This window comes from Montipora capricornis, chromosome 3, assembly GCF_036669925.1.
Source record: "Montipora capricornis isolate CH-2021 chromosome 3, ASM3666992v2, whole genome shotgun sequence".
Lineage (NCBI taxonomy): Eukaryota > Metazoa > Cnidaria > Anthozoa > Scleractinia > Acroporidae > Montipora > Montipora capricornis.
The window spans coordinates 23,670,463-23,682,962 of record NC_090885.1 but is presented as its reverse complement, the minus strand read 5'-3'; the positions used below and the strand labels follow the sequence as shown (position 1 = coordinate 23,682,962).

At 39.6% G+C, this 12,500-nt stretch overlaps 2 protein-coding genes across 2 annotated transcripts in view; both read right to left on the bottom strand.

Annotated features, from left to right (window-relative positions):
- Positions 1-1,080, bottom strand: part of LOC138042606 (protein PIF-like) — an 8,224-nt gene extending 7,144 nt beyond the window's left edge. Inside the window, exon 1 of the mRNA XM_068888555.1 lies at positions 762-1,080. Within this exon, the coding sequence (XP_068744656.1) occupies positions 762-840 (79 nt within the window). The 5' untranslated portion in view covers positions 841-1,080. The remainder of the gene's footprint in view (positions 1-761) is intronic.
- Positions 1,081-11,413: 10,333 nt separating this feature from the next.
- LOC138042605 (uncharacterized) overlaps positions 11,414-12,500 on the bottom strand; it is a 14,885-nt gene continuing 13,798 nt past the window's right edge. The window contains exon 13 of the mRNA XM_068888554.1: positions 11,414-11,948. Coding sequence (XP_068744655.1) covers positions 11,819-11,948 — 130 coding nt within the window. The 3' untranslated portion in view covers positions 11,414-11,818. The remainder of the gene's footprint in view (positions 11,949-12,500) is intronic.

Here is a 12,500-nt window from a genome sequence, read left to right as displayed (position 1 = left end):
GTCCTTGTTCCTTTGTTGCTTTTAAATATTTGCTTGTAGTCCCTTGTTCCCCAAATTACTTTAAAACTTTTCCCCCGCTTTTTAAAACCTAAAATTGTTTTGAATTACTTTTTTTCCCTTGTTCCCTAAAATATTTTGATATTGTTCCCCTGTTAGCCATGTTCTCTTATCCCCCAAAACCCCTGGGAGGGCATCCAAGCTGGCTAGAAGCCCAATATTTGTTTCGTCTTTACTACTTTGCAGCAATTTTTGTTAACTTTCATTTCCTATCTTAGAGTCGAGTCGTGGCCTCAGTAAACGTGTTTAAAATCAGACTGGATACATTTCAGGACTTTCTTCGCGTGAAATCGACTCAAATGAATATATTAAGTCTTAGATTGAACTTAAATCCGAACTCTGGATCAATTTAATTTGTATGGCTATATTGTTTGTAAACAATTCATCAAACTGTGTGATGTTAAACGTACATCTGCGGTGGCCGGTAAGACATTTTTTTCTAAATAATGGCCTTTCAGCTTTTGTGACCAAGAATTTAATTAGAATAATTACGTAGGCGAAAGATAGAGACTTTCACCTCCAATTGAAAGAATTTAATTTTATGAGCACTTGCAAGATGATAACTGGCATTTATTTTTTGATCGATGTTAAGCAATATGATCCAAAGAGTAAAATATGTGGTTGAACCTCAAGGAGACGTCGTCTCAGTTTCTTTAAAATAGGGGGGAAGGGGGGAGCAACTGAAACACGAGGACAAGACTCACCAGCTCGGTTTCTTGGAAAAGCATCTACTGTTGCAAGACACATGATGAGCAAAGCGCCAAACAGGAGGAAACGATTCATCTTGGTGCCCGGTGAAATGGTGAGATTGCTTTGACTTTGAGGAGTTGACTGTTTGGATGCCAATGGCTTATAAATCTGAATGCATTCTACAATCTTCTTTTATTGAAAAGATTCCAATTTGACGTCTTGCTCGAATGCACCCATTGTGCTGAAGGGCGCCACTTCTGAACAATAAAGAAAAAATATCACCTGATGTCTTGTACACCAAAAGCACGTCTTTGATCACTTGTCGAGTTGATTAGTTTGCAGGGCGTGCCACAGTGTGTTCAGTTCAATATTGGTACGTCCTGTTTAACCAATTAGGTTTAAGTCTTGACATTACCATTTTAAATTAACAATGAAATATACCCTTTTTATATGCACGTGTATACGGGTGACTTTCTAACACATTCTTAGATACTCAACATCTTGTGCAAAAATTTGATAAAGTGAGGTTTTCTCCCTTGTAATATCATACCGGTCGACTTGCTCATCTTGCATCCAGAACTGACTTAAGTGTTAATGTGAGGAAAGAACTACTACGTATACTGCATGATGCAAGTCTATGCCTGACTTGGCACAGTTCATTCGCCAAGCTCTTACACGCATGATGAACTCAACATATTGAAAAAACAATTTGAAAAAGGGAGCCTTATTAAAAGACTGGCGAAGGATTGCTCCCTCACCATCTTGTTCAATAGCTACGATACCATGGGATAAGCCTTTCATTTTTCACTAGACGGAATGTTATTTTCCTGCCAAAAGATATGTTGATACACGACGAAGGAACACCGTGAGACAAGATTCGAAAATAGGAATACCCCAAGGGGGTTTATACAGATTGCTTAAGTTATGCAAAATCCAAGAGTGAAATTACTGAAAAACAAAATGGATCCTACTAACTGTGACCCTAACCGATGGAAATTGAAAAATGTACACGTCTTTTTCGTTAAAAAAATGTTAGCCGGACGCCAGTTTACACGGTCTCAAAAGAATGTGAAAATAAAGGAGAGAATTCAACGTCGCTTTTGAAGCTAAACGCGAAGCCAGTGGATTGTCAGTGTTTGAATTCATGAAAAACTCTCGGGTCCATTTCGCGAGGAAGGACAACACTCACTCACTTATTACAATTATCTTACGCATGCAAAAAGGCACATAGGAAATTAATGCGTGAATGCGTTCGCGGGCATGCATCATGAAGCGAGCGAGGTGAGCATAAAGATGTGATACATTCAACATCTCCGTAAAGTCTCTAACTTTTAACTTTTACCGCGGGGTTACCTAATATATTACCTACGCGCTTCGACTCGCGGAATAATGAAGTAACTTTATTTTTACTAAAACCTATTTGATTATGTCTATGTTCATGACATTTTCTATCCAAAACCCTTAACATTGTTTGGTTAGCACAGCGTCCGCTTGATTGACGATGCTGGGGGAAACGATTACTGATTTAAAAGCATACTTTTGATGCAAATCAGATAAATATTACCTTTGACCGGTCAACACAAAAACAGGGTTCCCAGCCCAACAGTACAGTAGCATTTCATTTTAGTCCATTGAACGACTGAAGGCAAGAAAATATGTTATAACAGTTAACTCCGATATTCTACCTGTGACCTAAAAAACCCAAACGCAGAGTTCCCGTTGTATGGGTCTGCATAAGGGTGAATTCGTCAAGGGTCTCAAGTCCCATTGTATTTTCTTTACCCCTTTGAAAAAAAAAATTTTACATAAAAGTAAAATTGATAGCTGGGGATTCATAACTCTAAGAAGTAATTTCAAATGGCTAATTCCACTTGACTTAGTAACTCAATGTCCCTTAGTTATCTCTCGAAATGAACAGATCCTCATGTTTTATTGTTTGGGATTAAAGCCGTCATGCTCTATGCGTATATAAAGAAGACAATATAATGTTCGATGTAGCTTCAGCTCATCTTCAACACTCTAAGTAATTGGCAGGCTTCGACCGATTGCTGTATTTGGGCATGTTGCGCGTGTCATTGATGTAGAATTCCTGATAAAAGTTTCATGTTCGCTCTAGATAAAATATCAGAGAGTTTACAAGTTTTCAGCATGACTTCAGATGAAAGTTCTGCTCGCCACTTAACCGTGATATGTTGTCAAGCACACGGCAGTTCCCGTCATTCTCGGCTTCATCAATATATATTCTAACGGTCACTGTAAAATGAAAATAATAAAGCAGAGGTTAGCTTCCATAACTTTGATTCCGATGCAGTAACTAAATTTTTGCAAAATGCAAACATCACAGTTAAAATATGCAACGTTTGCGCGGGGAAAACTGTGTTGGTTCACCGGTCGTCTGTTCACAACGTTAATAGACGCGTCCGGAAAAAATTAAAGGAAAACAACGTGTTAGGGTCTATTTTTCTTTGCTTTCCATGGCAGATCTTTAAGGCCAGTGCAAGTGATAATACTTGTACATTTGCAATTAAAGCACTCATATTTGGTGCTGGGGAAGATTTCGTAACTTGATTAAGCTTTGCATGGCCGATCAGCCGATAACACCTCTGGCCACATATATAATCAACTATGATTGCGGCAAAATCCACGCGATGAGGAGGTGATCATGTGTATCGGATAAAAACCTATTCTCTCGGTCTTCGTTGACGACTGCAAAAAGGCGGGGACAGCTATTCTTAGAGTTGTTTTCATAGAGTTATGTCGTAGAATTAGAGTTAAGTTTCCAAAATCCTGAGTTCATGATTTTGGACTGCCAAAATCCTGAATTCAAGATTTTGGAAGTCCAAAATCTTGAATTCAGGATTTTGGCAGTCGTTAACTCTAACTCGAAGTCATAACTGCACCGAAATTTATTACAGTTTAATGACAATAAGCAACATCATCAGTAAGGATAGTCTACAAAAGATTCATAGACCCCATACAAAGGCAGATAGCTCTCAAATAACTCTATTGATAGTTAACCTCCAAAAAGGTTAATTCGTGGTCCAGTGATTTAGGTTGATGGAATTCAAAGCGAGCGTTCAGTTCTGTCTCGTTGGTTTCTATTTTATCCCAAATGCCGCTTTGACTTTGACCTTCTAACAACTGAGTTTTAAAAAAGATACCCTGAAACATCTGTAAACGACCGTGTAATTTAAATACCCTTTTTTATCAATCCGTATGGCAGTTCTAGAAGAAAAATTAACTTAAAATTAGTCATTCTGAGCAGTACCAGTAAATAACCTTTCTCCAAAGACTTCTCTAGCTTAAAAACATATTTTTCAGTTTTTTTAAAAGGTAGTCACTTTATTTCACGTCGGTAGTTCCTTCAGCTACGAGGCTGAAGTTCAACTTCACATTTAGCATAATTATGTGATTCCGCCAATCCACAAATTATGTCACCTCTCACTCCTTTATTAAAATTTCTAAATGTAGCCGGATTCTTGCTTTCAATAAGAAAAATAGGAGTACGTTTTTGCGACCATACCGTAGTTAAGTACGCTTGTGTAATACTTTGTAATTGTAAACGACAGTAATTGACTACTTCGTTCATTGGTCAACCGCTCACACAATCAGATAGCATCTACCCACAGCTCCAAAAGCAATTTAATTAATCTCCAGTGATGGGCACGTACATGTGTCGTCTGCATTGATATTTGGTGTTGAGGATAGCCCTACTTACTTAAAAATTTTTCACTGATTGGAATGCAGTCAATGACACGATAATTCGCGAGAACAAACAATAAAATAACTTTCGAGATCATTCGGTAAGAATGAACGGTTGACAGGCCAACCGAGGATACTTGTTTATGTATGAACATTGTCTTGTGCCGGAGCAGGAGTTCCTATCACCACTTCCTATGATAAAAAGTATTTTGTGGTTAGTTAAATGGTTTCGTTAACCAAGACGGAAGAAAAGGGGCATCTTGATCATCTTGGTCTCATTGAGTTGGTTTTCCTCACCATTATGGCTGCAAAGAATTGGCACCAAGGAGTTCCAATTACGAAATACCATTTTAGGGGGTCTGTAATTAAAAAAGCAATTAAAATATCTGAGAACAAAGACCCCATTCTGCACCTATGCACATATCTCTCAACCTACTTAACATATGAATACAGATGATTGATAAGGCCAGTGCACCCTCAACCTCAGTTCACCGTTTCATGGTCAATGATCGCTGTGCGCTTTAGTGAACACTTAAGTTAATTTCCGCTCAGTCAATACAAATCAATATACCGTAGTTATTCGGTTGGGTGGCAAGTTAGTCCTAAAATTGGGGTGCGTAGCCAAGTATTTTCGAGCAACAAAATCTTAAGATCACAATTTGAGAAGAACTTGCAGTTTAAACAACACAAGAAAAGGACACTAGTTGTCTATTAAAAAGAATAGTGCTTTTAGAGACCTTTAGAACACTAAACGACTTCAAGAGCAAAGCAAACAAACGTCATACCCGTGACAACAATACAATCGTTCGAACCTTGTTTCGAATTCCAAGAATCGTGTTTGTCGCTCGCATGAAAAGTTTCTTCTCTGAACAAACCGTGTGGAGATAAATAGCCCCTGTTCCAGGCTCTCAGATAGTCGAGAAAACGAAAAGAACTGCGTGAGCCTGGAACAAGCTAGCAGATAAAACATTCCTTCTTCGTTCATCCAGCCTTTCTTGTGCACTGAAATTTGCATCCTTGGTGGACTGTTGATATTCAGCTGTCGAACACCTTTGAATATGACTTTCCGTGAGAAATTTTGCGCTGTTTGCTTTCGCTTGAAGTCTGAACTCTGACTATTTATTAAGTCGGAAGGTCCAAATAAACGTGTATGCGTTGTATGTTTATCATTTCAGGTGTGAACTTTTAGCCATTGTTTTTACGTATATCATTAAATGCGTGCCTTTTTCACTTTGTTTACGTTAACAAAAAGAGTCTGCATGCCAACTGTGTAAGGATAATTGTTCTCAAATTCATCACATCCTTTTGATAACTCTCAATTTTTTGTGCGTCTTATCATAACCGAGGATTTTCGCGTAATTTTCAGTTTAAGAACTTAGCTTGATTAAATTGCTAAGTTTGGGGTGCTTCTTAAAACCGAGTGCGCCTTATAACGAATAACTACGGTACAGTTAGTGTATCTTAGTTTCTTCTTGGATTTAGCTCGTTTTTGATAAGGGGTTTCTTTGCCCACGGTGGTTGAAGATGGACATCAGTGACGAATGGCCAATGCCGGATTAATCAAGTTAACAATGAAGATACACTGGCAACTCGTGAAGTCATGAATCGGTTACCACGTTTATTAGAGAATTAAATATAAGCCAAACTTCGTAGCAACCTCCCTCCTTATCTAATCTTGACGCTGATGCGTCGGTGTCGCATATTCATCGAAATCATTCACTAACCCAACGATCAGCACTTGGAGGATTCTCTCAACATTATTAACCCCGATTCCCAGATTCCTCTTTTCCAATTAGTCCAAAACTTTATTGTTAGTCGCTGCTTTACAGATATCCCTATGTCATTAATGTTAATCTCTATTTTGTTTGCAATGCCGACGAGACAAAAATAACCGTGTCTGTTATCTAAGTGGGTTGATAAACCAAGCGTGGAGATACGTGATTCAATTTAGTTTGTTTACCAAAGTCAGATTGTATTAATGGCCTGTCAGGGGAACGTTTCCGTTATCTGATAGTCTTTGCTTAAAAGTAAATCAATGAGAAAGAGTTGACTCTCGAAGATTTCTGTCATTTCCCAGTTCGTAGGGAAGTGTCTCCGGTTAGCGGCGGAAACGAGTAGAGACTGGAAGAACGATCGCCTTTGCCATTTAGTTTCCAGCTCCGCCTTGCCATCTCAGCGCCCAGTTTGTATTTGTACCCTGAAAGATTATTTAAAATAACAGTCTCCTTTGTTTCCCAATTCTTATTAGCCATGTTCTCATGAATGTGTTCTCAACAATGTTCCCAAATAACATGGAGGTCGTTATTATGTTTGCAACCTCAATGCGCCGATGCTCGTGATGGGAGAATTACACAGATAATGACACTAGGAATAGAAATTGATTATCAGTTTAGCAATAGAGTTTTATTTCAATCAGCCTACGAAACTAAGACATCTAGAATAAAATACATTTTAGAATCCCGCGGAAAAGCAAGCCATAACACAACTGCAAAAGTCCAGTTTCTGCGACTTGAGTTTGAATTTCCAGTAACCTTCAGTACAAAGGAGGGGGAAAGACGGCGAATTAACGTTGATACCTTGAAGAAGAAACAATATTTTCATCACCTAAAGGACAGCGCTAAGTTGGCTGCTACAAAGGCTGACTGACTCGTTTCTGAAAGCAGAATTCTCAGAAGGCTCCAGACCTCCAGCAGCAGACTTAATCGGAACTGAGTGATGGCTGAGATCGAATATATCAGAGGCGTTTTAACTGTGGACGCTAGTTGTTTCTATTGGGAACTGTCATCAGCTAGTGTTGGCTAATGATGAGCCACTATTTGGATGTAAATTGGGTGCAAACGACTGATTCCTCCAACCTTTAAGAAAAGTCTTCAAATTATGTGGCTGTGGTGTCGCTTTTCAATGCATGCAGGTACTTAATTAAATGAGCGCAGTTCACCTTAACGAACCACTCGTTCAGTGGCGCATCCGAGCAGCGTATCGCTTTCAGTTACAGACTAACCTTCATGTTTCTGTTTGCATATGAGTTGTAAGGAATCGAATAAAGATCCTGACGATTTCGATAAAATCTGAGAGTAACAACATAGTATGGCCGGAGATAATGTTCACATTAATTGTTGATTGTGTTATTCATTAATTTGTCAACAGTACTCAAACTTCACGATTTCCTCTTTGGCACCTCGTTGAACCCTCTATGGTCATTTTCCTACCCGTCAAATAAGAAAATAATTTTTAGCATGCCGTCTTTCTTCACGCGATCACTCTCATGTGTAAATTTTAACCCCACAGGATGTCTTCTTCCCCTTCTACCAGAGAGAAACTGAGAGCTGTTCAAGCGTTATTTGGAATTATGAACTCAAGACCTCAGTCTATGAATGCACGTTTTGACATATCGATTGACAAAATAACACGACAAATGAAATAACAAATAACTTAATGACCGATTATTATCGCTTAATACACCCTTGTCTCTTTCTGTGCTACATTATTTTTGAATGGGATCAGTGCATGATGAACATTTCCCTTTTCTTTGTGGTTCCAGTTAATTTTGACACTCATCGGGTGTTCAGTTTTTTCGTTTCTGAATTTTTCTCAAGTGGGGGTTATTGTATAAGACTATTGAACGAGTTCTAAGTGCTCAGTTTTGTGGCAAGTTACGAATAGTATGAGAACTAATGCGTCGGGTTCCTTCGCTTCGTGTTGTTCACATACACGTTGACGTTTTTTCCAAGTCCTCTTATAAAAACAATTGAACTATAAGTTCCCATGGGCGTGAATGTGCTGAGAACTTAGGTGTCAGGCCCCTCATACAGGTAAGAACTGTTTCCATCAGAATTTCGTTGTGTTACAAACTCGCTGATGTTGAGCGCGCACCTAAACGTATAAACAAAACGACGGAGCACCCAGCAATTTCTAAAGTTTAACTGGGGAGTAAGTACTAGGTAAAAAAGAAAGTAGCAGTACGTTTGACTGAACTGCCCAATAGAGTCAGCATTTCTTAAGCATTGCTGCAAATTGTTCCACAAACAGGCCCCGCTATAACAGAAACTTGGTTTCACTGAAATAATTAGTATTTGGCTGGGGCAGAGTAAGTTTACCTTCTAAGTTTCTCAAGCTATATTCAGCAACGCGTTGACTGCATGAAAAGGCGTCGAAGGTATTCCGGGGCAAGATCATCATTTGTCTTATACATAATTAGGGCTTTCTGTTTTTTAAGTCGAAGAGACAGCTTCTCCCACTTTAGAGTATCGAGAAGGAGGTTGAAGCTCGTATCAAAGAGTAATTTAGTAATTTTTGCAGCTTATCACTTGACTGGCCACTTGAGCAATCCCAGACAGGACTGCAAAAATCCATTCAAATGTCGGTAATATTAAAGCGCTATAATATTAGCTGAGATAAAGTGCCGTATCGGCGTTTTAAGGCTCCTATAGCTGAGGAAACTTTTCTGCAGATTTGACCAGGAAAGCCGATCATCAATTAAAGGTAAGACCCAGGGATTTCATTAGTGTGATCTACTCTGCTGGTTATTTCGTCATCAATTCCTATATCAATCTCGTCACATTGAGTGGTAAATCTCTGCCTAGGTTCCAATTATCATTAACTCGGTCTTAGCCACACTAGTAAACTCAACCTTGAGGCTCTCAGCCGACAGTTAAGGCTACGGAGTTCAGGAGTTATTGCTAGTTTACGCTCTGTTAAAGTTCTTGTCGTTGGGGTTATATTGGTATCGTCAGCGAACATTCTCGGGAAAGCCTCCCGGTGGCAGTCAGTTATATAACGGAAGATCGTTAACATACATTAAGAAAACGCAAGGGACCTAAAATAATGCCTTGCGCAACCCCACAAGTAATAGTGCGAGGAGTTCATAGCAGTTTATTATCATTTATAGGTAATGAATGATAAAGTTGGTCACAGACAAGTGTTAAGACTACTGGGATAACGGAGATGGGGCGATAATTATTTGTGTCTGATTTTAAGCGTTTTTCAAAGATGGGTGTCACTCTAGCCAATTTCCATTCAGTTGGATAGATTCCCGTGAGCATTGATTTTGTAAATATGTCGGGTAGTACGGGAGCAAAAATACTAGCTGCCAATTTTAACAACTTACTAGGGATCTTGTCGAGGCCAAGGGCTTTCTTTTCAACTATTTTTTTCAGCGGGTCGAGAACAATGTCGACACTCGGAGTTTTTAAAATACGGTTTATCAGAGGGCGACAAGAATGATTCAGCGTCAACTAGCATTTTCGCAATGTTAGTGAAGTGCACTTTGAAAGCTTCCGCTATATTGTCGGCGTTATTTATAGTTCTATTATTAGACAGGAAGGAAAGGAACTTCAAGTGTCAAGTCGTTCCAGCGCTGAAGCACTAAATGGGGACACTGTTAATCGAAATTAACAATCAACGTAAATCAAGTCAAATGTTGGTTTTTGAGGAGAGGGGAAACCGGAGTACCCGGGGAAAAAAACCTCTCGGTGCAGAGTAGAGAACCAACAAACTAAACCCACATATGACGCCGATTCGCCGAGTCTGGGAATTGAACCCGGGCCACATTGGTGGGAGGCCAGTGCTCTCACCACTGCGCCATCCCAAAATTTTGGACGATTTACTACTATTCCGTGAGCTAACCTCGTTAATAAGATCCTAAGTTTTACGTGGATTGCTTTTGCTAGTTTCCAAGTTTTCAGAAAACTATTGATTTTTAGCAAGTTTAGTTGCATTATTCACATGGTTCCTAGCCCGTTTAAATAGAGTGCTGCCACATTGCATGATCATTTGCAATAATTTCGCTCGTTGTCCACGGCGACCGCTTCTGACAAACAGGTTTTTCCATTCTTGCCACATATCATTTGGATCAGAGCGCGAACTAACATTCCTCCATGGCATTTGCTCGAGATCATTTAAAATTGTAATTGAACTGAGTGGAGTGCAGTTTGGTCTGAAATCATACGTGCAGCGCGAGTTCGATTTGAAATCACAAGTATGATTTCAGACTAAAATTGCACGACACGAAGTTAAATTACCTCCTTATTACATCGATTTAGAAATCACAAAATTATAATTATTTAATCGTTAAAATACAGGATTTTAGTCAGTACCAATATAATATTGAACCAGTTGGGAAAGTTGAAAATTTCGCCACACATGCTTTTCTGTCATTCATTTTCCTGCAACTTGGTTGGTTACCTTAAAACAAGCCTTGAAATCTGATTGGTTGTTTCGTTGTAGTGTTCGTTTCTCATTGGCTGGGGAAATGGTGCTATTTAGAGCAAAAATAGTGCGATTTATTCCCAAATCGGGAGAGTTAATCACTGAGATTGCAAGGATCACCAGTGGTTTCTAAATGGCTGTCATAAAAGAACTTATCTTTTTGAAAATTTGCACGGGCTTATAGAAATCGCTAGTAACGTGAACCTGAGTGCGTTTTCAGTAGAAAGCTCATTTCAACCGTGGAAGGGGCTATCTAAACAATGGTTTCACAGGCTGTGCTAAAGACGCGCTCTGTTACAGGGACGGCGGAGCGTATTTTGCATTGGGGGGGGGGGGGGGGGAAAAACAAGCAAGCCCCGGAGACGCTAACTCGTAGGGGGTTTGGGGGAATTTATCCGCCAGAAAATTTTGGAAATCTTGAAGCTCTGAAATGCTAATTTCAGCATTCTCGACGAGATATCGAAAACAAGCGTGGATCAACCGTAATATGACAGATGTTTTACTTCTAATTTTTATTTTTTGTTTTAATTTTGGGGGGGGGGGGGGGGCCAGTCCCCCCGGCTCCGCCGTCCCTTTGTTATGACTTATGGTTCTCTGCTTAGGAGGACTCATACACCATAAGCCATATTTCAAGAGGGTTCGATAATAAAGCAATCAAAGGAACGGTGCGCGATCGACAGTTTACTGTACACATGGCTCCACGGCAACTGGCAAGGTAATTTAAAATATTTTGAACTTGAAATCAAATGCAACATACTCAATTTCAAACACTATCATATCATTAACTTACTTAATTTATAAATAACACAAACAAAATAATGCAAATTACACTATTTTAGCGTGATACAGTATATAGTTTCTAGTCTTGACCGATGAATCTTTAACGCGGTTAGATCTGTTAAACTGAATATTTTGCTATCCATTGCTAGAAAAACCGAATTAAGATGACGGTTCCTTTCTGTGGTTCACCCACTGAGCGACTTTCTGGCCAGGAGAATTATAGAGCCGACTGTCAACAAATTCTGAGCTCAGTCAGCGCTTATAGTGATATCACTAAATAGTGATATCACTTTCAGAATTATTGTCTATACCCCAAAAAAGCACTAAATTCCCCAGTTTTCCAATCAATTTCTTTTGATAAGTACGTCGTAAACTTCGACGGTTAATCTTTTTTGACGATCTTGTTCTTGTATTTGAGCTTCTCCGAGCCACCTGAAGTGGAATGAAGACTTACTCCCAACAGCCGCAACACAACCTTAATAAACAGTATTTTGACAGTGTAGATCAATAATCTGAAAAGCAAGTAAGAAATGAGAAAGAAGTAATAAAAACAATCGTAATCGTACCGCGCGCCAGTGGCTCAGTTGGTTGAGCACCGGGCTGTCACGCGGGAGGTCGTGAGTTCAACTCCGGCCAGACCAACACTCACTCACTCAAATAACTGAGGAGAAAGTGCTGCCTTTGTAATTACATCTGCAAATGGTTAGACTCTCTAGTCTTCTCGGATAAGGACGATAAGCCGGAGGTCCCGTCTCACAACCCTTCAATGTTCATAATCCTGTGAGACGTAAAAGAACCCGCACACTTATCGCAAAGAGTAGGGCATGTAGTTCCCGGTGTTGTGGTCTGTCTTCTGTGGTGTATCATGGTTGGGAGGGTAAATGCTCGGAGATATTAGCTACACCAAGCTACCCTAAAAATCCGAGGGTAAATAAAGATGTATATGATGATACAGCCAGGGGCTCAAGTAGATGATCGAACTATCTCGTCTATCTCGTCAAGCGAAAGAAGCGAGGAGCGAGGAAGCGAGGGTTGTACGGGCGTGTAAAGCTCGCGCACGCTTG